Consider the following 26,772-nt stretch of genomic DNA (forward strand, 5'->3'; position numbering starts at 1 on the left):
CGCGAGACCTACAGAGCAGCACAGGGCAGCGGCTGTCCCCGGGCTCCGGGGGAGACTTTCTCCCGAGCAGCCAGAGAGAGGGGCCAAACTGCAGCTCCAACAAGTCAGAGATGGGATCAAATTCAGCTCTTGGTCCCGCAGGACAGAAACCCCCCCTGCCCTTGCTATGGAGAATCCATCCAAGCCCGAAACCTGGTGCTCTCACAATACTTATTGCGGTCACTACCTGGGACCTCTCCAGCATCCATTAACCACCTTGTATAGAAGCAGGACGTTGGCCACTGCGGTCCCCCTGCTTTCCCCGTGGCAGGTTTGGGTGTGATGTCCTGTGCTGTGTCAAAGTTGATGGTAGTTTTATAAAGAGTTTAGATTATGGATGCATCTGAGATGGTTTGGAAAGGGCTGATCCTGCTTTGAGCAGGGGGTTGGACTGGATGTGACCTCTGGAGGTCCCTTTCAACCCACAGCTCTAGGATTCTCAATTATCCTATGAATTAGGGTAGCACCAAAAGGCTGCATTTGGCACAACCCTTTCAGCTCAGGGAGGGATGGCAGAAGGGAACGAAAGAAAGGAAGGAAGGTAGCAAAACACTCGTGTGCATCTGTAGGTGCGTGTGTGCTGGGGGGGTGGCAGGAACATGTACATACATATGCTCACTCCCAAGGGAGTGCAACGTGGAGAATCAATACCACACACCAACGAAGGAAATGGAGCAAGACTCGATCTTACCAAAAACGACGCTGTCCTTTGTGACTCAGGGTGAGCAGGGTCAGAGCCCTGGGGAGGTGTTTGCAGAGCGCGTTCACCCCTGAAGGGAGAGGCAATGAAGAACCAACAGGGAGGCTTCCTGTCCACTAGCCTGAGACGAAGGAGAGCACCGAATGCAGCTGCACAGAGCCATGAGCATCGGGGCACCTGCAGATACCACCTGCTGCCCAATGCAGAGCCAGCCTGGGCTACTTGCTCCCTCAACTGCACCAGAGTGGCTTTCTGCTGGGTAATGCTTCCTTGGCACTCTGCTAGCCGTTCTGCGGTGGACGCAAGAGGCAGGAGTAGACACAGCCTGCTGCCCAGCAATGACCACTTGGGCTCTGGGGTTAAGGCATCACATGGTAACCAGAGTCTGTGCTACTAGATCCTATCCCGAAGGGGACACGTGGAGATGAACCTCCAGGGATGCGAACCAGCCCAATGCCATCAGTGCACATCAGCTAAGAGACTGAGCAGGGTGGAAATCCCTTCCTGCCCCCAAAGCAGCATTAGTCTGAGCCTGAGCACAGGGGAAAGACCCTCTAGCCCAGACCCTTGAGGGTTGAGTCCCAGCAGGAGCACTAGCACAGCCCAGTCCCCATCCCCAGCCCGGGCTGCAGCCAACACCTAATGCTTCTGGGGGAGGCTTCAAAACCCCAACACGTACCAGAAAGGGGGGTGGGAGTGGGATTCCCTTCCAGCCCAATGCGGCAACCAGCAAAGAACAGAAGTTTGCTGACAAGAAGAGCAGAGCTGAGAACAAAGAGCAAGCAGCCTCTGGGGAATCACTGGACAGGCTCCTCAACCCCCCTAGGGCAGCAGTGCTGAGCAAGCCCCAGGCCGCTGGCACCAGTGCTCTGCTCTCCCTCATGGAGGACCACGACTCTGGCCCAAGCAAAGCTGTGCCAGCTTCACCAAACATCAGAGGCTCTGGCAGGCATCCCCTGACCTGCAAGCTGCATGCTGCCAGCCAGCTCCTGCAGGCTCTGCGGCTCCCGGGCACCCACCTTCCAACCCGCTCCACAAAGAGATGCTGGAGCTCTCGGATCATGTCGATCTCGAGGGGCTTGTTGCTGCACGCAGCCCTAATGCACCAGGGTGGAGCTCATGCTATGAACACACACACACAGGACTATCATTGCCGGACTTCTCTACATGTCGCTCAAGGATCCTGTACCTGCACCCTGGCTTCCTAGTCCACTTCAGCTCACCACGCAATGGAGGAGAAAGACGGGCTTCTAAACTGCGCTGGGCATCTGACCAAAGGACAGTCAGAGGGTAGGGATCAACAGCTCTATGTCTAGTCGGCAGCCAGTATCAAGTAGAGTGCCCCAAGGGTTGGTCCTGGGGCCGGTTTTGTTCGATATCTTCACTGACGACCTGGAAGATGGGATGCAGCGCACCCTCAGCAAGTCTGCAGATGAATCAAGCTGGGGAGAGTAGTAAATATACTGGAGGGTAGGGCTAGGATTCAGAGTGGCCTCCACAAATTGGACGATTGGGCCAAAAGAAATCTCACGAGGTTCAACAAGGACAAAGTCCTGCACTGAGGAGGGAGCGATCCCCTGCACCGGTGGAGGCTGGTGGTGACGGGCTGGGCAGCAGCTCTGTAGAAAAGGACCTGGGGGAACAGGGGACAAGAAGCTAAATAGGAGGCAGCAGTGTGCCCTTGGTGCCAAGAAGACTACCAGCATCCTGGGCTGCATGGGTAGGAGCGCTGCCAGCAGATGGAGGGACGTGATTCTTCCCCTCTATTCAGCACTGGGGAGGCCACATCTGGAGTCCTGTGTCCAGCTGTGGGCCCCCGCTACAGAAAGGATGTGGACACGTTGGAGAGAGTCCAGTGGAGGGCAGTGACAATGGTTGGGGGCTGGGGGACAGGACTGCTTAGGAGAGGCTGGGGGAACTGGGCTTGTTTAGTCTGCAGAAGACAAGACTGAATGGGGATTTGAAAGCAGCCTTCACCTCCCTGCAGGGGGGCTGCAAAGAGGATGGAGCGGGACCGGTCTCAGTGGAGGCAGGTGGCAGAACAAGGAGCAATGGGCTCAAGCTGCAGCAAGGGAGGTTGGATATTAGGAAAAATTACCTCCTAATGAGGGTAGTGAAGCACTGGAACAGGTTACCCAGAGAAGTGGGGGAGTCTCCATCCTTGGAAGTGTTTAAGACCCGGCCAGACAAAGCCTTGGCTGGGATGATGTAGTTGGGGCTGGTCCTGCTTGGAGCAGGGGGCTGGACTAGATGTGACCTCCTGAGGTCCCTTCCACCCCTTATGTCCTCTGATTCTAGGACATGCACCTCTTTTGTACCCCAGTCATCAAATGCATCAGCCTAGGCGTCGCCTTGGGTCCAGACCCCTCTGCTCCATCCCACTCCCCCTGCTGTTCCATAAAGATCTAGTTTGTAGGGAGAAAAGAGCCGGCATATTAAAATAACAGTCTTGATAGCCTTATTTTTGTGTCTCAGGTTACACCTTATGGCCCTAATGGTGCAATTCAGACGCTGGCACAGTCCCTGAGATCGACGCGGGCTGCTGTGGAAATATCAGCTGCAGGATCAGGCTGTTTCACTCCATGGATATTCCATCCAATGCTCACCATAAATCAGTCAACCTTTCTATGAGACTTCGGAGAGTTTGGGGTTTGCTTTTCAACTGGAAATGAAGCATTTCACGCCCCAGGACCAGCACGTCAGTCCCTTGGGCCCACGCCACATTGACTCTGCAGCTGCATGCTTGCACCTACAGAAGGTTCGTGCCTGTCTTACCCTGCAGGCTCAGGACTGCCTCTTCAACGATACACAGCATTTTGGAAGATCCCTTTCTACCTGTATTATCCCCAAGCCTCCCTGGGCCTAGAGAGTAAAAAGCAAAGATCCTCCCTGACCCCAATTGCTGGAAGGCTAGAAAGTAAACCCCAAAAGACAGACGCAGGCAGAAGGAGCTAGGTCTGATGCATGAAGACTCAGTACTCTGTGCTCAATAAATGATTTGCCGAAAATGGAAATAATTCAACGTTAGGGGCTGCTGCGTCTGACAAATCTCTCCGTCGGAAAAAAAAAAAAAAAAAGACCGGAGCTGCAATGAGGTTCCCCTAAAGAGCGGTGCATTCAGGCACCACGACACACACTGCAACGCCTGTCTTCTGAAGCCACAAACGCCAGGCGCAGACCCTGCACTCTCCATAAACCCAGCCCCAAATCCAACGGGGCACAACGGTCGCTTCTCTTCCCTGCTTTCCCACACTGCTGGGAGGCACGAAGCATGAAGAGGCAGCCATTCTGCTGGAAATCCCAGCAATTTCCACTCACTTTGCAAGCTGGCGTCGGTCCATTTTGTGCCGACTTGGGAAGCTCCCCGAGCACAAGCCATGTTACACTTAAAATATAATCTAGCAATGAGTGCACATCCCAATAGCTATATCTGGTTTCAATTTGATCTTAAACTGAATAATAGAGTGCTAGGCCCCTAGCATATTAGCAAGACTTCTAGTTTCTCTTTAAATAGGTGTTCTGTGCAATGATGCATCGCACCACCTGCACCTCGCTTTCCAAAACCCTAGATCCACCCACAGTGGTCCTGAACCTTCAGAGGGAGGGAAGAATCCCAGAGAAGTGGGGCAGGAAGGGACTCCAGAGGTCACATCTAGTCCAGCCACTGCCTGAGACGAGATCAGCCCTGTCTAAACCAGCTCAGAAAAACCCACTGTCCAAACTCAGTAAAAAAACTAGTCGACCCAGACACAACACAAGACATCACACCTGAACCTGCCGCAGGGAAAGCAGGGGGACCACAGCAGCCAATGTCCTGCTTCTATAAAAGGTTCATATACTTGAGAGATCCCAAGGAGAGGCCGTGCCTTCTGCTAGACAGGAAAGCAAACCCCCCAGTCTGGACCAGTCTGAGCAGAGGAGAAATCCCTTCCTGCCCCAGTGCAGCATCAGGCTGAGCCCGAGCGCGGGGGCAAGACCCTCCAGCCAGGACCCTGCGGGGCTGGTGCCAGCAGGAGCATTGGCACAGCCCAGCCCCATCCCCAGGCAGCCAGCACCTCTGGAGGAGGCTTCAAAACCCTCTGATGCATGTAAAAGGGGGGGTTGAGCAACAAGCAAAGCCCAGAAAATCCCCCATTACAACACAGGCATCGCTGCGCCTAAATCATCCCCCACCAGTGGCTGTCCAGCCTCTCCTTGATTTTCTTCAGCAATGGAGACCCATCATATGAAGACCTAAACAGCATGAGGAGGAGACCTCACACCTGGAAAGGATGGGAAAAGCCCATGTGTTTCCCCAGCTGAAGAGACGGATTCTGATACCCGCCGCACAAGCCCTGGCAGAACAGCGCAAAGTCTAGTGGCTCCATGCATTTAAGAAGGCGCTAGATTACCCATCCTAAACACCATAGCTCTCCTCAAGCCCTAGGCCCAGCACCACCAATGCTGAATGTCCCCAGTACCCAACAAGTAGGCCCCTCCCAACTCCAGCGTGCCCAAGGGCAGTAGCCCTCACCGCTGAACAGCTAGCAAAGCAGGGGGCAGGACTGATGCCAACTGGGCTTTGGGAGGTTGCTGCCTGCTCCCCCTGTTCTTGCTGATGCTCCTCTCCAGGCTGCCATCCTGCCACAAGAGAGGACAGGGTTTTGGACAGCTGCCCACTGGGGCTGGATCTGTGGAGAAATGCAGCATAAGCAGAGGCATTTTTACCTGTCGGCAACCTGAAGAACAAGAGAGGAGCTGCGGGAGGCAGAGGCAGCTGGTGCCAGAGCCACTCTCCTTCCTCATAACGGCACTGCTTTCCAGGCCCCTTCCCTGGCTTGAGGATACTGCTGGTCTCCAAATCCAAAACTAACCTCCCATCTCGGCAGTGCCGGCTCGGAGAAAGCTCGCTGTCCCTGTCCAGGTCCTGGGACCTGCCAGAAAGCACAAGGAGCTGCAGGAGGCGAAGGGAAGGCTGCAAAGCCTCACAGAGAAGCTACAGGTGTAGGTGGCAAAGTTATATCTCAGCGGAGGATGTGAAATACCCGCATTGCTTGTCAGAGTGTCCACAGTGCTCGGAGCAGTGACAGGTACCTGGGGCAGCAGAATTAGGTACCAAGTGTTCCCATACTAGGCAGAACCACCTGAATCATCGCATCCTGGAGCAGTGAGGCTGGCAGGGACCTGCGGAGGTCACATCTAGTCCAACCCCTGCCTGGGGCAGGATCAGCCCTGTGCAAACCAGCCCAGACAAACCATAATCCAAACTATGTAAAACTACTGTCAACCCTGACAGCCCCAGGCATTGCCCCCAGGAGACAGGGGGGCCGCAGCCAATGTCCTGGTGCTGCCAGAGGGAGTCATGGATGCTGCAGAGAGCCCAGGCCAAAGCCATGCCCCTGCTGCAGAGAAAGGTAAACCCCCCCCAGTCTGAACCAGTCTGAGCCAGGGGGAAATCCCTTCCTGCCCCAGTGCAGCGTTGGTCTGAGTCTGAGCGCAGGGGCAAGACCCTCCAGCCAAGACCCTGCGGAGCTGGTGCCAGCAGGGGCACTGGCACAGCCTTGTCCCCATCCCCAGCCTGGGCTGCAGCAGCGCCTCTGGGGAGGCTTAAGCCCCCCCTGACACATGGAGAAGAAACAGGGGTGGGGGGCAACCAGCACAGCTCAGAAGTCTGGTAAATCCCCACAGTAAAGCACAGGCATCAATACAGCGAGATCATCCCTGACCAGGGGCTGTCCAACCTCTCCTTGAACACCTCCAGTGACGGAGAACACACAGCTTCCCTAGGTCTCTTGGAGGACCACAGTAGCCAACAACCTGCTACTGCAAAAGTTGTTAATATACGCTCAAGAGATCCCAGGTAGAGGCCGTGCCCCTGCTACGAGTAAGGCCAAACCATCCCTAGTCCATACCTTGATTCTTCTTTCAAAGGCGGGGTGCCTCAAGGGGAGGGGATTTATAAGAGTGGCTGAGGCTGAGTTATAAAGCATGGACTGAAATGCAGAGCTGGGTCTGGAAAGCCCTGGTGCTGCAGGGAACAGCAGCTGCCAGGTGGCTCCTGACCCAGTCTCAGCCCAGGGGACAGGGGGCTGCTGCATGGTGAAAAGCAAGGAGAAACCAAAGTCCTGGTTGTTCCAGCTCTCAAAGCACTTTCCCTGCTGGCAGGGGCTCCACCATTTCAGCCTCACTGAGTCCCAGCTGGTCCTGTACCCTAGCCATCCCACACAGGTGGGCTGGGGACTGCTCTGGGCACTGCGGCTGTCTGTGGCTCGAGAGCCGCACTGCACCACTGAAGGGCCTGCATGTTCCTCAATGCCAGGCGCCGCACTGGAAAGCCAGCTTCTGATCTCCATCAGCTTCACGCCAGGACAGCCAGGAAGTGGTTCCCAGATCACAGCCATACACGAGGAGAGAATTAGGCAGAACTTTTGGAACAAGAGGAAAGGCACAAGGGACCTAGACTGTGCAAGGGCACTGCCCAGGCAACATCCCTCACCCTGCAGGTCTTCTCCAGCCGTGGGGAGACAATGTAGGCAGGCCCTCAAGTGCACAGGGAACATCCCATGCAGACGGTGGAGGGGGGGCAGGGGCCCAGCAAGGACCCGAGAGCTGGCACTGCTGGAGCTTGGAGGTTACTTCTGACCGCAGCCTCGTTAGACACCAAACAACATATTTATTAGGGAGAATTCATTTCCCTGCCCCTTGCCCCAGCCCTTGTTCTCCATCCACCCCCCCTTGCCCTCCTGCTCTGATGTGCTCTCCTCTCCGAGGGCAGCGATTTGTTCTTGGAAGCGACAGGTTTATAGGTTAGCCGACACCTTCACTCTGTGGAATTTTAATTAACTTCTCCCATCATCAATATGTTAAGGAGCGAGGTTTCCATTATACGGGGTCAGCAGTGTGTTTCAGGGCCTGCTATATCAGCCGTCAAATTGAAGAATTAATGACGTGGCTAATCGCCTCTAATTCTTAAAAGAGATATGGAGGGTCCTGGAGCTGGGTGGGGGCAGAGGGAGCCACGGCCTTGTAAACTGAGCGCGCTGCGAGGCCGCCAGCACAGGGTAGCTGCACCGCGGCTCCCATTCATCACCCAGCGGGGGGAAAAGGCTGCTAGGTAAATATTGTGACAGAGAGTGTGCACCAAAGCGTGTGCGCACTGGGGAGAGACAGCCCTGTCCTGACCAGAGGCCAGCTCGAGAGGTCATCACTTAGGAGGAGGAAGCAGCACGTGGCTCCACCACGGCAGCAGGGCCACTGCAGGCAGAAGCCCCCACAACGGGCCCCGCTGACTGCCCAGGGAGGGGAGAGCAAAGGCTCCCTGCTCCCACATATGGCATTGTGCACGTGACCGGTGACAGCTCAGGGATAGAAAGCTGCACCCCAGCCCCCATCGTCTCCTCAAACACACCCAGCACTTCCCAGTGCTTGGAAATCTAGGAAAAGTGGGTGTCCAAGGGAAAGCCTGGGTATGGAGCTGGCCTGAATTTCAGCCCTCGGCACATCCACCAAAGGGAAAAGCATAACCACAATGAGTTTATCCCAACAGTGAACAGAGGCCAATGAATAACAGGCTGCAACACACTCTTGTGAGCATGGTGCTGTATCCTGTACCAAGTGCTTTGGTATCACTTAGGTCACAAAACACCATCCAGACACAGGCAGCAGCTCTGTTTTGCTGCTCCTGAAGAAGATGGAGAACGAAGAAGGCTCCCTAGGAAGAGCGAAGAGGCGAGGGCGGCACAGACACAATGGGGCAGTTCACAGTCAGTTCATTTTGAAACGTTCTTTGGTGTTTGGCATCATTCCCCCTCCCCTGACCAGAAGATGCTACAGCACTCAGTTGAGCGGCTACAGCGCTAGTGCCTCAGCGCCCAAAACAAAGCCACACTCAGAAGAGGGGCTGGCCTCCCTGCCGGAGCTGCTATGGAGCAGCCAGGACCCAGTTTTATAGACTCACTGTTATGAAGAGCCACATGGTTGAGGGGAGCCATGACCGAAGACCCCTGGCCCTTGCAGTCTGCAGATTCCCTCCCCGCCTGCATCAGGTCCCTAGAACATCACACCAGGACCTTGGACAGATTTGCAGACACAGGGAAGCTGGGAGGAGCTACATAGGGTGTTAACGTAGTTAATAATAGACTCATTTACCTTAACAACGGACTAATGGCGATGGACCAGACCCGGTCCTCTGTCTGTATCGTGTGCAAGCACTGGCCAGCTCTGCTTGGCGACAGGGACCAAACCTGGAGACAGAAAGAGACACTGTGTCAGTGCCCGAGAAGGAGGGGCAGGATACAAGCCTATGCTTGAGAAGACCCTTCCCCACCGTCCTCTTCCAAAAAAGCTCATAGTTAAAAAAAAAAAAAAAGAAGCAAAGTCTCTTGCCAACAGCACCAGGCACCTCACATGGCGTGGGGACCCCAGAGTGCCCTCACCCTTTGCCTGGCACCAGGTGCCACAAGTGTTTTGGGGCAGAGAGTCATCCCCAGAGCACACACAGCTCTTTGAGCACCTCAGGGACTGATCAAACCAGGCAGGCCCACTCCCAGGGCAAGCCAGAAGGGAGCACTCCTCCAGTCTCACACTACACTGGAAAGCTCCCCATTTATATCATCAGTGTTCCTCCAAACAAGCCTGAGCCACCCAGCTCCTTGGACCCCGGGTTCAAAAGCTGCATCCAGGAATCAAACAGTGGAAGAACGGAGGCCCTGCTCTTCGCAGCAGCATGGAAAAATCCCCTCCACCATGCATGCACACCCCCCCCATGTACAGCCCTTGCCCCACTGCACCTCTTGCTGGGCTCCAAGCACACCCTGCACTGCTGCAATACCCCCCCATTCCCTCCTCTCCAGTTCCCAAGACTTTGCCTCTCCCTTTCTCTGCCCAGCTCCAGCCTTTTACTTCAAGACTTCAAAGCCGGGAGGGCCTATTTGTTTGTTTGTTGATAATGCCGGGATTGCAGGCTATTCTGGTCCGCGGGGAATTTAACACCTAGTGTCAGCAAAAGCAGCAGAAAAGCTTAACTCTGGAGGCATCCCCTATCTCCTGCAGGTTAAAAATATGGCTGGGAGCAGCTATCTGGTGCCTATCAGTAAGGAATGTACATTAGCAGCTATTCAGAGATTAGCGCTAATCAACACTCAGCAGAGCCCTCAATACAGCCACTGCACTTAGAGCTCCCTAGGACACGCTGCCCCCTCTGCCCTCCCACACACCAGCCCCGCAGTGAAAATAGACCCAACTCTGTCCATCAGGGAGCGCTGGACGGGCAAAGCTGCATTTCAGCTGAAGAGGAGAAGTCCATCCAACTCCCCCATAGTTCAGGAGTTTCTTCTCCAGGTCAGGAGAGGCTAGCAGAGAGGAGTAGTAGGCCTGTCCTACATTTCACCTGGTAGCAGCACAGAGGGATGGTACAGCCCCCAGTATGACAGGAGGGCAGCGCTGTTACCCGCTGGGGCACAGAGAGACTGCGGCTTTTCCAGGATCACGTCAGAAACCTGCACTGGAGCCAATATCATCCTAACCACTGGGCTATACTGTCCAGGCTGGTGTGACCAGTGACTGGGCAGTGCCCCTTCATGCTCCTCCAGTGCTAAAAGCAGAACTCTGCTCAAAGGAGCTAGAAGAAGCTGAGGCCCTGGCATATGATTAGCACTGGCACGGGACTCATTTGGTTTGTGTTTTCACTAGCAGGCCTCTCCTAACCTAGAGAAGAAACTCCCGAACCCTAGGAAAGAGCTGGATGGATTTTCCCTTGGCTCACTTCTGCAGGTGAAACACTGCTTCGCCCGTCCAGCACTCCTTATGGATGGAGTCCCCCCTACCTCGAATGAACGATGCGTTTGAGATTTGTAAGATGCTCGTGGTTCCAGGATGGGCCAGTTGAAGGCACAATCAACTAGGGTGCTCCATCATGAAACATACCCTTTTAATAGCCTTTCTCCATGGTGCACCGTGATGGGAAGAGCACCAATGTATTACGGAGACTCCAGGGCAACAAGACTTATCAGAGGGTGGAACAGTTTCTCAAGGACAGTGGCAGGAGCTGTTACTCAGGACACATGAGATGAGAGTGGTCAGAGCTTTGGAGAATTATCCATGAGCACAACGGGTGCGCCTGAGAAGCAAGTCAGTCCTCACCTCAGTAAGTTGGACACAGCAGGGTTTATACAAAAAAAAGGAATCTTTTCTGTGATCGAGTTAGACAAGCTTTTGAATGCATGTCAAGCCTGAAGAAGAATGTCTTGCATTTGAAAGTTTGTCTACCTCAAACTCAGCTATATAGCTGATCCAATACAAGAGATCACCCAAAGAAATCCTTGTCTCTTTCTCATAATTTTGGGACCATCACAGCTACAACATCACTCTTGCACTACCTAAGTAAGGAAAAGCAAACCAGACTTAGACCCCCCCATCTCCTGTTTGGGATGTTTAAGAGACCTTCATGAAAGGGAAAAGGCTGTTCCAGTAGTATTTTAGGGACAAAGCCAAACCCCAGGACCTCAGGTAAACTTAGGAGGAACTTCCTGACAATGCGAGCGGTCAAGCACTGGAACAGGCACCTACAGAAATTGTGGACTCCCCATTCTTGGAAGTTTTCCAGAGAAGGTTGGACAGACACGTGGCTGGGATGGTTTAGGAAGGGCTGGTCCTGCCTGGAGCAGGGGGCTGGACTACCTGTGACCTCGAGAGGTCCCTTCCAGCCCAACTTTCCTATGATCTCCAAGGAGAACCAGCCCCACTGATTTTCAGAGAATCATCAAATCATAGAAAACGAGGGCTGGAAGGGCCCTCAGGAGGTCACATGCAGTTCAACCGCCTGCTCAAAGCAGGACCAGCCCCAACTAGATCACCCCAGCCAGCGCTTTGTCTAGCCAGGTCTTCAAAACCTCCAAGATGGATAGTCCACCACCTCCATGGGTAACCTGTTCCAGTGCTTTACTATCTTCCTCACGAGAAAGTTTTTCCTAATATCTAACCTAAACTTCCCTTGCTGCAACTAGAGCCCATTGCTCCTTGTCCTGTATCTGCCCCCACTGAGAACAGTCCAGCTCCATCCTCTTTGCAGCCCCCCTGCAGGGAGTTGAAAGCTATCAAATCCCCCCTCAGTCTTTTTCCCCTCCCCTCACCTCTCAGACCAGTGGCGAGCTTCCCCACTCACCGTGGACCTCTTCCCTGGTGAGACAATGGCAAGAGGCTCTCCAGAGCCTGCCCCTCCAGGTGTAGTTCGTTCCCCACACAGAGGAGTGCAAGGGTGAAGGTTTAGCTCTAGTCACACATACCCCCCTGACACACACCCCATCTGCCTCATGGTCCAGCTCTTTGCAAGGGGCACCAGAAGCTGCCAACCTGAGCCCTTCTCACCTTGGCTGTCCTGTCCCGTGACCCGCTCACGATGATGCCCCCTCGGAAATCCACGCAGTTCACCTCCTGCTCATGTGCCGAGAACTTGACGCTGTAGGAGCCGTGCATCTCATGGAGGATGATATTGCCATCCCTGTAAAACAAGCCCCAAGCAGGCAAGGGGGGCAGTGAGTGCTCGGCAGGGAAGGCAAAGGGCTTGACAGCACTGCACAGGCACTGCGGTCCCTCCCACCACACCATTTGCTCAGTAGGGCCCAGTTCTGCCCAATTTTCCCCCCACATTTCCACCCATGGCACCACCTGTGAACCCCTGTGACCTTCCTGTGTCCCAAGGACCGTGCTACACAGCCACTTTCACTAGTGCTTTTGAATACACTGGAATCCCAACCCACTGCTACACAAGGAGGTAGGGAAGATGCAAATCTTTCCCTGACCCCCTGTGTGAGGTGTTGCAAGGTCACTGTCTGGTTGAAGCTGAGCAAGCAGCTACAAATTTTGTCAAAGCCTCAGCACTGTTGGTCATAGCGGGGAGAAAAAATGAAGAAAGAGAAAGGATGTGCAATAAGAAGGGTATGTATGTAATAAAAAAGATCTACAGGTGTGTATGGGATGGGGTGTGTTTAGGCATATAAAGGTATTAAAAAAATAGTAAAAACTCAATTACGTAAGTAGTCAGTAATAGTCAAAACAATATATATGCCAAGAAAAAAAGGTATAAAACAGCTTGGAAACAAAGGGTAGTTGGATTAAAAAAAACCTAAAAACCTACTGGACTACTGAACTACGCTAGTGGAGAAAAAATTCCTGTCTTTCCAGACTTCTCTCTCTCAACCCCCTGGTTCCCAAATCCAAGGGTGTGGAGTAACAAGATCTGCAGCAGCAAGATCTGCAACAAGATCCCTGCAAGATCTGCAGCAGCTCTCCAGCACCGGAGCAAGACTGAATCCAGAGGCTTGATCATCGCTGCTCTCTGGAAACTCTTTCCTACCCTACTCTGCCAGAAGCTGTAGACACTACAATGCATCTCTGTTGTTCCAAAATGTCCCAGCTTGGGTTTCAGCCTCTGAGTGTGTCCTTATGCACTCAGGGAAGGAGGATCCAGTACTCATGATGCTGCAGAATCTTTGGTAGAAAAGCTGAGGATCTGATAACCAAGCTGTTTCCACCTGGATAAAACCAGTCTCCTGCATGCACAGCTATAGCTACCAGGCCTCGAATGCAGCCTAGGTGCGCTGTCTACACAGTCACCGCTCTAGGAAGAAAGATGGATGAAGCAGAACGAAAGCCCTGAACCTGAGGTCACAGGAGCATTCAGAGACGTTTAAGACACCCCCAGGAGCCCCAACAGGTTAAACATGATGGAACAAAATTGACCTCCGGAGCGGGTTTGTACAAAGCAAGGAGGAAGCTGGGCCACCCACAACTGGCCACCCACACCGTGCCTCCACCCCAACATACCCGCCTCCGCTGACAATGTGCGAGTCGGCAAGAACAAAACGGCACACATCCTCCTGGTGGCCGGAGAAGATGGCATGGGGGTGGCGCTGTATGCCTGCCCTGTCGGGGCGAAGCCGGTAGGCCCCGATGTCCTCCGCCTGGGACAGGTACAGACACTCGCCATCCAGCTGCATCCAGGGCATCAAGCTGCAGAACAAATGAAAAACCACAGGTTGGACACTGAGACAGCAACATGTGTCAGCGCTGGGCAAGGGGGGAGCTGCCAGTGTCCTGGAGGTGGAGGAGCAGTGCTTAGTACAGCAGCATGCGCAGGGAAGCCAGGCTTCCCTCTCAGAGATAGTGCATGCTGGGGGCACATTTCCAGCCAGGCCTTCAGGAAGGAGACAAGTGGGGAAGCGTGACTAAGGGATTTAGAGGCGTGGGTATGAAATACCATGCGTCAGCACAGGTGTGAGCTGCAGCTCTCTGCAGGGACTCTGGGCATCTGCCTACAGACAGGGTTGAACTGGATGGCCTCCAGAGGAACCTTCCAGCCCCGCGCCTCTAGGGCTCTACACTGCAGCAGCAACATGTCCCAGGTGGGGTGTCCCTACTCCAACCCAGAAAACACCAGGACCCACAAGCAGGGCAGGCCTGGGAGTATCCTCATGAAATCGTGCCACCAGCACGGGGTAGTCACACCCGAAGAGGGGGTGGCCAACCTGTGGCTCATAGGTTCCCCATGGTGCAGAAGATTGTGTGTGTGGTACATGACAGACTGGGGAGGGAACGGGCAGCACAGAGCAGCAGATAGGACACGGAGCAGAAAGCAGAGCAGCAGATTAGGTGAGGAACACAGGGCATGGAGCAGAAAGCAGAGCAGCAGATTCGGTGAGGAACACAGGGCAGGGAGCAGAAAGCACAGCAGTAGATGGGGCAGGGAGCAGAAAGCAGAAGAGCAGAGGGGGCCGGAAGCACAATGCAGGGAGCAGAAAGCAGACTGGGCAGGGCAAGGGGTTCCGAGTGGCACTCGAGGAGGGTGCAGGGCTAACGTGTGGCCCACCGGCCAGAACACCTGCAAGCTCCCAGCGCTGGCACGATACCATCCCGAACACGAGCAGAGCTGCTCTGCAGCACTCTGGTGACAGACGCTGAAACAGAAGAGTCCCCTGAGCGCTCTGCTCCTGTTACATGGAGCTGACACTAGAACAGGCCCTAGAGATGGGAACAGGCGTGGGCAACATCAGGCACTCAATCTGCAGTGCTCACTGGCTTCAATGGTACTAACAGGCCTTCTGGGGACAGCAAGAGGAAGCCCAAAGGCTGCCCAGGCCCTACAGCACATAGGCCCTGCAAGGGTCTCCAGGCCGTCTGGCTGCTGTGGATGAGCTCCAGTATCTACACAGAAGCTAAGTGGAATTGGGCTTCTCAGCAAAAGCCTGGAGGCTCCTGACTGGCTTTCATTGCAGGGGCTCCCATGTTGGCCTCTAGCACGTCTGACCCAAGCATCTCTGCAGCAGCAGCCTGGGTTTGGAGGTGGGCTTTGATTTCCCCTTCCTTCCTCCACTCCCACGCAGCTCCCTGAGAGCAAGCGAATCTCCAGCTTCCCCGTGCTGGCTGCCGGAGCGCTTTTCCTTCTGCTGCCATTTAGCATCTCACCTCTTCACATTGTTTTGCCCAGAAGGAAAAGTAAGAATTGGAAATCCGGGCTAGGAGGCAGTGGTTTGAATTGTGGTGGCATTAGAGCCTGCACTTCCGCGTGGGAAAAGCACTTCCAGCTTTTCAGGGGTGTCTCACATTTCCAGAGCCGTTCGGGCCCCTGGCAAAGCAAGAGTTTCACCAGCAGGTGTGAGGGCCACATACAGGGAGCAAATGAGCCCTGACTGCCTTAGAGCTGTCCCTGGGGTGGATCTTGCCATCTTGAACACAGCACCACGGGCTGGTGAGAGCTACAGACAGGCCCCTGCTGTAAAGGAGCTCCCCTCAAATGTCCTTGCCCGGCTGCTGCAACAGCTTCAGTTCAACAATGCACAAGACCCTGGCCTCGCTATCTACTTTGCAAACCTGCAGCACACGGCATGGCATGCAGGGAGTTAAGCACCACAATCGCAGCTCGTCAACATGGCATGCGCACCTGGTGAATCCCTTCCTGAGCCTCCCTCCCCAGTCTGAAATATGTTAGGATTCATGGACACAGGCCAGGTGTGCGTGGGGGGTGGGAGGGATGCATGACAAGAGGCAGATAAAAGAAGAGAGCCTGGCGGAGGGACAGGAAGGAGGAGGGAAATGCACACTGAATCAAGACAGCAAGGCAGAGCCCAGGTCAGAAGCTGGGCAGCAGGGATGAGCAGAGAAGCAGAAAGGCTTGGAAAGCAAACTGCCCAAAGCTTGGGGCCCCGAGTGACTGCTGCATCCACCCAGGGCAGCACGGGGAATCCGAAAGGAGGAATCCCCAGGCAAGAATCGGAGCAGCTCCTTGCAGACAGCTGACATCTGGGTTAGACACCAAGCTGGCACTACCTCACCCCGGCTGGCCAGGAGCAGCAGAGACAGGGACGACTGGTCAGCCTCACTGGCCAGGCCCTACAGATCCGTGGGACAGCTGGTGTCAGGGTCCAGCAGCAACCCCACTACCCCCCACCCACAGGCGCAGGAGCGAGGGGGGAGAAAGGGGCCACTTGCTTGCGTTTCCATTTCAGCAGCGTCTCCCTGCGACAGCGGCCGTGCTTCCAGTTCTGAGAGACCTTCACCCGGTGCTTCACGGGAATGCCAGGTGCTCTGCAGAGAGAAGAACAGAGATGGAGTGAGCCACGACCATTAGCCTGGCACATGCTATATGAACTGGTGATGCTGAACTATGCAACTGGAGAGAACAGGCCGAAGCTCTGCTGGCTGGGAGCTACGGACTGACGCGCTGTGGCTGGCAGGGAAAAACTGAAGGGGTGACAGCCCCGTTACCTCCTGTGCAGTGGTAGGAGGCTGCACAAGGCTGGGCAAGGACTTGCCTAGCTATGAAGGTGTTCCTCAAAACCCTGTGGGCACACGCACTTAATCCTGCCTAAGCTTGCTGCTCCTCCAGAGCTGAAAGTCTTACTCCTCGTGAGGCCCAGATTACAAGGTGCTCTACTACACAGGAAAGATCTGGGGGTCACTGTGGACAGGTCACTAAAAACATCAGCTCAGGGCTCAGCAGCCACCAAAAAGGCAAACATGCTAGGGATTATTAGAGATGGGAATGGTAGATCAAACAGAAAGTGTCACAATGCCCCTTTATACATCCATAGTGCATCCACACCTTGAACCCGGTGCCTTGTTCTGGTACCCGCAGCTCCAAAAGGATCTAGAGGAGCTGGAGAAGGTGCAGAGAAGGGCAACAGGGGTGATGAGTGCTATCAAGGGGCTTCCCAATGAGGAGAGACTGACGGGGCCAGGCCTGGTCAGCTTAGACAAGAGATGCTGGAGGGGAGACAGGAGGAGGTTTCCAAAATACTCAGTGGAGAAGAGAAAGTCACTTGGGATTTATTACTGTTTAAAACGAATGCCAAGATGTGCTGTTTCCCCCAGCGCAGCATGAAAGGGGGAGCTCGTGGCCTGCAGCTGTGGTGGGAGCTGAGAGCTCAGCCAGGTTCACACCGGGTCAGACACTAGGGGTAACACCTTGCTGGACCTGGTCCTGGCCACAGAGAATGACCTGGTGAGGGGACTGCAGGTCCTTGACCACCTGGACAATAGCGATCATCACCTGCTGGACTTCACTATCCAACGCAGGGCGTCTAGGGCTCACACCAAGGCTAAAGCCCTTGACTTCAGAAGTGCCAACTTCAATGAGCTCAGGAGACTAGTGGGGGAAGCACTGAGGGCCCAGAAGGGAGAGGAGATGGGAGCCCACGAGGGATGGTCATAGATTCATAGATGTTAGGGTCGGAAGGGACCTCAATAGATCATCAAGTCCGACCCCCTGCATAAGCAGGAAAGAGTGCTGGGTCTAGATGACCCCAGCTAGATACTCATCTAACCTCCTCTTGAAGACCCCCAGGGTAGGGGAGAGCACCACCTCCCTTGGGAGCCCGTTCCAGACCTTGGCCACTCGAACTGTGAAGAAGTTCTTCCTAATGTCCAGTCTAAATCTGCTGCTAGCTTGTGGCCATTGTTTTTTGTAACCCCCGGGGGCGCCTTGGTGAATAAATACTCACCAATTCCCTTCTGTGCCCCCGTGATGAAATTATAGGCGGCCACAAGGTCACCTCTCAACCTTCTCTTGCGGAGGCTGAAAAGGTCCAGGTTCTCTAGTCTCTCCTCGTAGGGCTTGGTCTGCAGGCCCTTGACCATACGAGTTGCCCTTCTCTGGACCCTCTCCAGGTTATCCGCATCCTTTTTGAAGTGTGGCGCCCAGAATTGCACGCAGTACTCCAACTGCGGTCTGACCAGCACCCGATAGAGGGGAAGTATCACCTCCTTGGACCTATTGGTCGTGCATCTGCTGATGCATGATAAAGTGCCATTGGCTTTTCTGATAGCTTCGTCACACTGCCGGCTCATGTTCATCTTGGAGTCCACTAGGACTACCAGATCCTTTTCCACTTCCGTGCCACCCAGCAGGTCATTCCCTAGGCTGTAGGTATGCTGGACATTTTTCCTCCCTAGGTGCAGCACTTTGCATTTCTCCTTGTTGAACTGCATTCTGTTGTTTTCTGCCCACTTGTCCAACCTGTCCAGGTCTGCCTGCAGCTGTTCCCTGCCCTCCGGCGTGTCCACTTCTCCCCATAGCTTTGTGTCATCTGCAGACTTGGACAGAGTACACTTCACTCCCTCGTCCAAGTCACTGATGAAGACATTAAAGAGTATCGGTCCAAGGACCGAGCCCTGCAGGACCCCACTGCCCACACCCTTCCAGGTCGAGACCGACCCATCCACCATGACTCTCTGGGTGCGACCCTCTAGCCAATTCGCCACCCACCGGACTGTGTAGTCATCCCAGTCACAGCCTCTTAACTTGTTCACCAGTATGGGGTGGGATACCGTATCGAAGGCCTTCCTGAAGTCTAAGTATACGACATCCACCCCTCCTCCTGTGTCCAGGCGTTTCGTAACCTGGTCATAAAAAGAGACTAGATTGGTCAGGCACGATCTGCCCGCCACGAACCCATGATGGTTTCCCCTCAGCATAATTTGTCCTGCTGGGCTCTTGCAAATGTGAGCCTTGATAATTTTTTCAAAGACTTTGCCAAGGATGGAGGTGAGACTGACTGGCCTATAGTTGCCCAGGTCCTCCTTCCTCCCCTTCTTGAAAATGGGGACCACGTTAGCCCTTTTTCAGTCCTCCGGGACTTGGCCCGTGTGCCACGAGTGTTCAAATATTCCCGCCAGTGGCTCTGCAATGATGTCGGCCAGTGCCTTCAGCACCCTCGGATGGAGCTCATCCGGGCCTGCCGACTTAAAGGCATCCAGTTCTTCCAAGTGACTCTGCACCGTCTCAGGGTCTACGCATGGCAGTCTGGCGCCTTGCTGCTGCCTCTCTACAACCCCAGTGAGAGACTTGCCGTGCCCCTCGCTTAGGAACACTGAGGCAAAGAACTCGTTGAGGAGTTCAGCCTTGTCCCCCCGTCCGTCACCAATTGTTTCTGCCCATTTAGCAGGGGTCCTATTCCTCCCTGGGCCTTCCTTTTACTCCCTATATATCTAAAAAACAATTTCTTGTTGTCTTTTACTTGGGTTGCCATCCTCAGCTCCATGGTAGCTTTGGCCCGTCTAACTGCCTCCCTACAAGCGTGAGCAGAGGAGGTATACTCCTCTTTAGTAATCTCTCCCCATTTCCACTTTTTATACGTTCCCCTTTTGGCCCTTAGGCTACCCTGGATTTCTCTGGTCAGCCAAGGAAGCCTCCTGGCCCCCTTCCCTCTTTTTCCTCACATCGGGATCGTCTCCCTCTGTGCCCGAAGGATCATTTCCTTAAGGCAAAGCCACCCTTCCTGGGCTCCCATCTCTTCAAAACTCCTACTCTGCAGTGCTTCCTTGACTAATCGCCTGAGTGCAATGAGATCAGCTTTCCTAAAGTCTAGCACTTTCACCCTACTAGTTACCTTACCCACTCGCCGTCTTATGGTGAATTCTATTATTAGGTGATCACTGTCTCCCAAATGGCTACCGATCTGGAGGTCCCCTATCATGTCATCTCCCGTTGCCAATAGCAGATCCAGTATGGCATTCCTCCTAGTGGGACCGTGTACCTCCTGTGTCAGGTGAAGGTCCTGTACACAGGTTAGAAACCTGCGTGAGCGATGGGACCTTGCTGTCTGCGTCTCCCAGCAGATGTCCGGGTAGTTTAGGTCCCCCATGACTACCGCCACTTTAGCTTTTATGATCTCCGAGAGCTGCCTCAGGAGCCCCGCATCTATTTCTTCCCCTTGGTGTGGGGGTCTGTAGCAGACCCCTATCACCAAATCCCTTTCTCCTTGTCCCCCATGTAACTTAACCCACAATCCTTCTACTTTCATCATCTACTTTTTCCTCCTTCGATTCCGCCTTGATGAGGGTGGAAGTATATTGCTCATTGACATGAGCAATATACCATCAACCGTCAAAGACATGCTGGCCGGTTGGGGTCTGTTCAAGTTCTTTGCAACAGATGCATTGTTCTATTATTCTCCTGTGGTCAAAAAAAAAAAGTGAAAATTAAGAGCTGACATTTTCAGAGGGGGAGTTTGGGTCTATCAAGGGTGCCTCGAGCTTAACAAGGTTGAGAACCACTGGTTTAATTAGGGCTAACGGCTAGGAGTCACACACAGGTATACTCAGAATAGACACTGAAACAACAGGGCCTGGTGGCTTTATACACACACGCATAGAGGATGCTTTCACAATCCTGAAGACGCAGGATCACAGGAAAGCAGAGCTGGAAGGGACTTCACCAGGGCACATGTAATCCAGCCCCCTGCTCCCAGCAGGGTCAACCCCAACTAAATCATCCCAGTCTTGTGTCCATCCAACCTGCTCAGGAAAATTTCCAGAATGGGAGATCCCACAGCTCCGAAAGCAAAACACATCAATGAAGACGGAGAAAAAGAAATTCTCTTAGTCACAGCCCTAAAGATCCACCTGCTTCCTGAAGCGCCAGCACCAGATGTGACACCCGTGACAATGGAAACGTACGGCACATCCTGGCTAGGGCCCCCCCCACCCTGCTCCTCACTGAAGCTGTGCCTGGGGAAGAGAAAAAAGGCAGACTTAGCAGACCAAAGAGGGAGCCCCTGTGGTCTAGGGGTGTAGGAAGTGGGTGGTGCGGTGCCCTAACCACTAGGCAACAAAGCCGTGCTCCTTCTGATGCATGGTGTCTGGCCCAGAACATCCTGGCTCATGCCCTGCAGGGCAGCACTGCTTCAAGGCAGGGCAGCATGCATCCCACCCCGACCAGCCTACAGCCTCATGGTATGGGCACCGTCTCCCCCAAAGACAGACCCCTGCTCAGCTCCACGGAAGAAAGGACAAGGAGCCTCTTGTCAGCAGAGGGTTCAGGGCTCTGGATCTCCAGGGAGCAGGGATGCATCACAGCAGCCCTGACTGAGGCCCCTCCTATGGGCTAGGTACAGGGACCAGCACCAATCCCATCCAGAGGAGCCCAGGTCTCCCCAGGCATTATACAAGTGCCCTAGATCTCTTCCAGGCTCCATCCTGGAACCCCAACACCAACGTCTCCGACAGGATCCAGCTCTTCTTCTGAGAAACTGCCTTTGCTCTGCTCTTTGCTCTCCCTGAACTGGTTCTAACTCCACCATGGAGCTACTTGGCTGCAAAGAAAACTAGGATCACCTTAAAAAGAATAAGATTCTGAGCACTACAACAGGCTGAGAACTGGAAAAGGATGCTAGGAACAGGCAACAAGCAGCAGCTATCACCCCAATCTAACATAGGGAGGAGCACACGGGGACAGGGCTGTGCTGGATGGCACGAGAAAGCCAGCAGAGCTACACAGTGACCAGGGAAAACTCCCAAATGGAGCTAGGACCTTGGGGGAACGTGAAAAGGCCATGGGTGAAGGGTTAAGCATCTACTTCCCAAAACAAGGCCCCGTGAGTGGTTCTGGAGTAGGATGTCCCCAGCTGCACGGCATCTGAACACCATTCAAGCCTCTGTTGACCTCTGCCAGCAACTCGTTGGTCTTCCCAATCCGTAAGACTCAGAAATCAAGCAGCAGAGCTGACTTCTCACCAGCCCTTGGACCCCATCTCCCTCCCGGCTCTACGGGACAGCCGCTTTCCCTGGGAAGCGTCAAGAACTGAGGACCAACTTCCCAGCTGTAAAGCTGCCTGGTCCCGAGCATTGCTGCTAAGGAAAGGAATTTGCATTTCTCAGCGGCGCTGAGACTCCCTCCTCCCCTGTGCATCCGAGGCAGGAGCAGGTGCCTGCCTCCCCCGAATCCGGTGACCCCCTCCCCACCCATCTCCAGAGGTGCCCTCCAGTCCCGTTCCCAAGACCTGCCATTGTTTTAGAAATGACAGAGCACCCAAGAAAGCTTTGCCCTTGTAAATAAACATCTCCTGTGGCTGGTAATGCGTGGAGGAATCTCTAACCGGGCCCTGGGGCCTGGCCGGAGTCTCGCTTTCCCAGACTCCTTTCCATAGCCTGGGGCTCACTCTGCTCGCCTCGCTCCCCCTCCCCTTTCTCTCCGCTTTCCGGCACTTAGTCACCATTATAATTTGACTGCATTCCTGTGCCCCCCTTTAAACAAAAACACGAACCACACACATGCACGCACAGAGCCTGGAAGCCTTGGCAGCCTGGACGTTTATGAGCAGCAAAGCCAGGCTACGGAGGTGAAGACAAAGCCTCCCCACTTCAATTTTCCTTCCCTTCCAGCCCGCAAAGGGACTACGACTTGCTCGACCCGAGGAAGGAGGAATCCCACTTCTGAGAGAGCTCCGGCAATAGCCTCTGAGGCCGAGAGCAGGTCAGGGCCAGTCCAGCAGCCTCCTCGACACTTATTACTCCCCAAGACAGAGTTTGGGCTCTGTGCCCACTTTCAATCCCGTTCATTGCTCCAAAATATTTCCCTTCCCCACCCCCAAATCCCAGCTCAAAGTCTGCCCCGGGTCCAGATTCCAAGTCACTAGTACACTCAGCTACGTCACACACACACACACACCCCGACAATGTCCAAGGCCCCCCAAAAAGATGACGTAAAAGTAAAAAATAAAGGAATCTCCGCTCTGTAGGCGCTCACCCATTTAGTCAGGGGACGGCAGCCCAGAACATTTAGAGGTGAAAAGGGTTGCATGCAATTAGTCCTTTGGTCCCTAACACTTGCCTGTTGCTTCAGTGGCTTTCATGCCTTCGTGCTTGCATGGCTCCTACTTAGAAGGGACAAGGATTTCTTTAACAGAATAAAATACTTGCATCGTATATAGAAAAATCAGACATTTACCGTGAGTCCGGCCTGTCCCTCCAGACAGGGATCCTGGATCGAATGTATTTCAAGAAAGCCTAAAAATGCCGGTCTTACTCCCCGAAGGTCTATGTGTGTGGGACACTTTGGGGCAAAAGGGAGGACCGAGTGCAGCCCTGAGATTAGATGGGGATGCAGGAGAGGAGCACACAGCTTAAAGGCTCCCACCATCCTTGCCAGCGCCGCTGAGACATCAAGCTAACGAGGGAGGTGAGTGCCCTGCAGTTCTCCAGAACAGGTCTCAGCCTTTTCCAAACTGAAGCAAGTTTGAAGGATGCTGCCAATATCTATGCTCAACATTCAAAAAGCCATGACCCCCCTTCAAAAAGCAACTTTCTGCTATGAAACTTTTCAACCAGGGTCAGCCAACCCTCTGTCCAGAACCCCTCCACTGGAGTAAGTTACTGTGCAGCAAGTGGAAATAGGCAGGCATCTACATGTGCAGGCATTAAAGCGCATTAACGCCATGTGTGGATTGACTTGGGAACTAAAGTTAATCCCAAATCAGTCCACACACACATGCAGAGATCAAATTAGATATCATGTAGGTATCAAATTTAAATCCAATTAGTTACTGCGCAGTACTGTACATGTAGACGCCTTATCGCACATTAACACTGTGTGTGGATATCTGCATGATGCAGGTATCAAATTTACACTCACGTGGACATAAGTCACCATATTTACTGCACAGTATGGCATGCAAGTGTAGATGTGCACCTGTACTGTGCAGTATTTCAGTTACTGCACAGTAAATGCGCATATGTAGACATTCCCACAGAGGAGGGAAGCCTATCCATTAACAGGAGTACTGTCTGCTGGCAGGCGTACAGAGAAGGGCAGATGAAACCAGGCCTTTCAGTCAAGATAAATGCTCCATGACTAGACACCAAGACCACAGGCTCCCGATCAGTGGCTGACCCGGCCTCCTATAAGACCCATTTCAGCAAAACACATAAGCACATGCTTAAAATTAAGCACGTGGTTCAAGAATCAGGACCCCAGCTTCAAATCCGGGAGGAAACCCAGCCCACAAGGGACTGTTTAGCCGGGAAGTCCTGATTCCAGTAGCTCGTCAGACAAGACACCCAGGGGCCTCTATCATCAGCGAGCCAGCGGGAGACCATGCGCCCCAGAGTCTGGATCTGGCCATACAAAAATCAACGGCCTGGGCAGGACCGACATGATACAGCTGGGGATGATCCTGCTCGGAGCAAGGGGCTAGACTAGATGACCTCCGGAGGTCCCTTCCGACCCTCCTTTTCTACGATATTGCATCAGGTCCACACAACAAAGAGTTGCTCACGTGCATGTCTTACAGCCGAACGGACTTCCACGATAAAACCAATCCCAGCCCTGCTGCTATAAAAGAATTTCATTTCCCCCTTCCCACCCCTGAAAGGTTTCAATCTCTTGCTCAGATTATAGATTTCCTCTCGCTCTTGGCAGAGCTACCAGAAGAAACCCAATAGTCCTGCTGGGCTGCGCTTCCCAGCTGCTGAAGTGAGAGAACAAGGCAGTCCCTCCAGCCCCACTGTCCCAGGTGACCCTGGCCACCGCCGCACTCCTGGCCCGGGGCCCCCCCAAAGATCACTCAGCCAGAGAGTAGATATGTTTCCTCCTAATGCTTCCCCTCCGGCGGGGTTGTTGCCTTGGAAGAGCCCCTCTCCCATGTCTCCCTTGCAGTCACGGAAGGCATTTCTACGACGGCAAGTCTTTTATGGCGTCCCTGAGAGATCCCTGCCGGCGCTGTGTAATTCCAGCATGTGCTGGAGCAACAGTGCCTGTAACAACAGATACTGGGTTACATCACACGACCCCACGGCATCTGGCCTCATGTTTCCTTCCCCATTTAATCTATGGGACTGCCGCAAGACGGGCTTGTCGCGCTCCTCGATAAAGGGCACCGCAAGCACGAGCACTGAGGAGCAAAGCCCTGCAGAGGCCAGACCCGTTTCAGAGCCTCCCTGGATCGGCCGTCGCCCCCAATGCGAGGGGACCACACATACGAATGAGAAACTCTCTGACCCGTTCGAACCTTGGCCCTTTGGGGAGCCTGTAACAAGAAGCCAACTGTCCTTGTTTGTGTTATCCGGACACCTGTCCGGTGGAAACCAAACCGAGACCTGCGAGTCGCAGGCCACCAACAGACAGCCGCGACGGGAGGACTATTTATGCTAGATGCCCCTGTTGCTGTCCTCAATAAGTCGGCTCGCTATATAAACAGCTCCGCCAGCGAGGCATTCCACCTGAATTCCTGTCGCGCGGGACCCATATTTAGCTGAACATTGGGACCACAATCGGCCGTCTCCCCCGCCCCCCCGGTTTGACCTGAATCCAAATAGCGAAGGAGGTGACAAATCTGAAATGGAAGAGGGCTCTTGAGACAACTGAAGCACACCAGAACAGGCTACCCAGCCGCGGCAGAGCTGAGAGCGCTGCCAGACTCACGCCCCAGCTATTTTAACTTTCCACCCCTCTCCGGCACTGTTGAAGATCGTTAGTATTATAAAAGGCAGGGGGGTGCTGGCTGCAGGTCTTGCTGGGGGCGGATGCTTTGCACTATGTGCTGCTCACACACAAAGACAGACAAAAACCCTTGCTCAAAGTTGTCAGTTCTTTAATAACGATCACCACTGAATCTAGCCAGGGAAAGCCCTCTCTAGACATCTGATCCCTTCTCTAAACATGAAGGATTATTCCCCCATTAGGGAGACACCGAACTGAGCTCCAGTGAAGACTGCAGCAGCAGCCAAAAACCTCTCTGGGCCCTAAACCATGACAAAGACCAAGAGGACTATGAACACCGAAGGGTATTTTCTGCCAATCAACCAGCAATTGCTTTTCTTCTTAATGGGTCAGAAATGTAGCATAGTGCATTTCTGACCTATTAAAAAGAAAAGCAATTGCCAACACAATTAGTAGTGCCGGAGTGACGCTGCCGACTGTGCCGACTCTAGCGGTAGCACTGGAGTGACGTTGTAGCCGTGATGGTCCAGGAACCATGGCAGAGACAAGGATTTTTGCGGGCGATGTCTTTTACTGGACCACCTGCATGGCTGGGAGAGACTTAGACGAGCCTCGTGTCCCGGGTGCTTCATACCTGAAATCTTGCCTAAATCTCTCCCAACTGTGAAGCTAGCCCAGTCCTTTACAAAAAGCCTTGCCTTTTGCTACAGGTGAGGTGGCAGTTGGATGAAGCGAAACACCGCCCAGCTGATTTATTCCACTGGGTTACTGGGACAGGTACTTTTCACGCAGACTAGGAGGCAGCAGATCCTTTTTCCAAGCATCGATCTAGACTGGATTCTTCCTCCAGACTCTAAGGGACGTGTATACAGATAAACACCCTATCCATCTCACATGCCCAGAACAATTTCCAAGTGCAGGAGCTAGCCTGACACATCTGCCTACTGTCCAGGACTGATGTAAAAGGTGCCAGGAGAGTACAGGAAGCAATCCACAAGTATGTTTCTCCCCACCACAAATTCCCAGGCATGGCACACCACACTTCCGGGTGTAACGGCAGCAGAGACTCTGCGGAAACCTCGCTCCTCTACAGCTTCCACGTCACTTTGCTGCTCACTTCCCTACAGACTGAAAAGCCCCTGGTAAAGCAGCACTTTTTAAGATCGATGGGGAGAGAAAGAAGTTTTGCACCCCAGACCTCCAGCCTGCAGAAAGAGGCCTCTCACAGCTTGCTGCGCTTTGCATTTGTACGGTCTTGGCTTGCACAGATTGGCCATTTCCTGCTTCTGCAGGTGGATTTAAAGGCAAGCTCTGCTTTTATGAACTCCCAGAAACCATTAAACAC

The 26,772-nt window shown here is 53.7% G+C and overlaps 1 protein-coding gene across 3 annotated transcripts in view; it reads right to left on the reverse strand.

Annotated features, from left to right (window-relative positions):
- Positions 1-26,772, reverse strand: part of FBXW4 (F-box and WD repeat domain containing 4) — an 80,695-nt gene that overhangs the window by 48,664 nt on the left and 5,259 nt on the right. For all 3 annotated transcript variants that reach the window (XM_059730234.1, XM_019487679.2, XM_059730235.1), the window contains exons 2-5: positions 16,202-16,297; positions 13,541-13,726; positions 12,083-12,215; positions 8,867-8,961 (exon numbers count right to left, since the gene is read on the reverse strand). In XM_059730234.1, coding sequence (XP_059586217.1) covers positions 8,867-8,961; positions 12,083-12,215; positions 13,541-13,726; positions 16,202-16,297 — 510 coding nt within the window. The remainder of the gene's footprint in view (positions 1-8,866; positions 8,962-12,082; positions 12,216-13,540; positions 13,727-16,201; positions 16,298-26,772) is intronic.

Source organism: Alligator mississippiensis, chromosome 6, assembly GCF_030867095.1.
Source record: "Alligator mississippiensis isolate rAllMis1 chromosome 6, rAllMis1, whole genome shotgun sequence".
In the NCBI taxonomy this organism is placed as follows: Eukaryota; Metazoa; Chordata; order Crocodylia; family Alligatoridae; genus Alligator; species Alligator mississippiensis.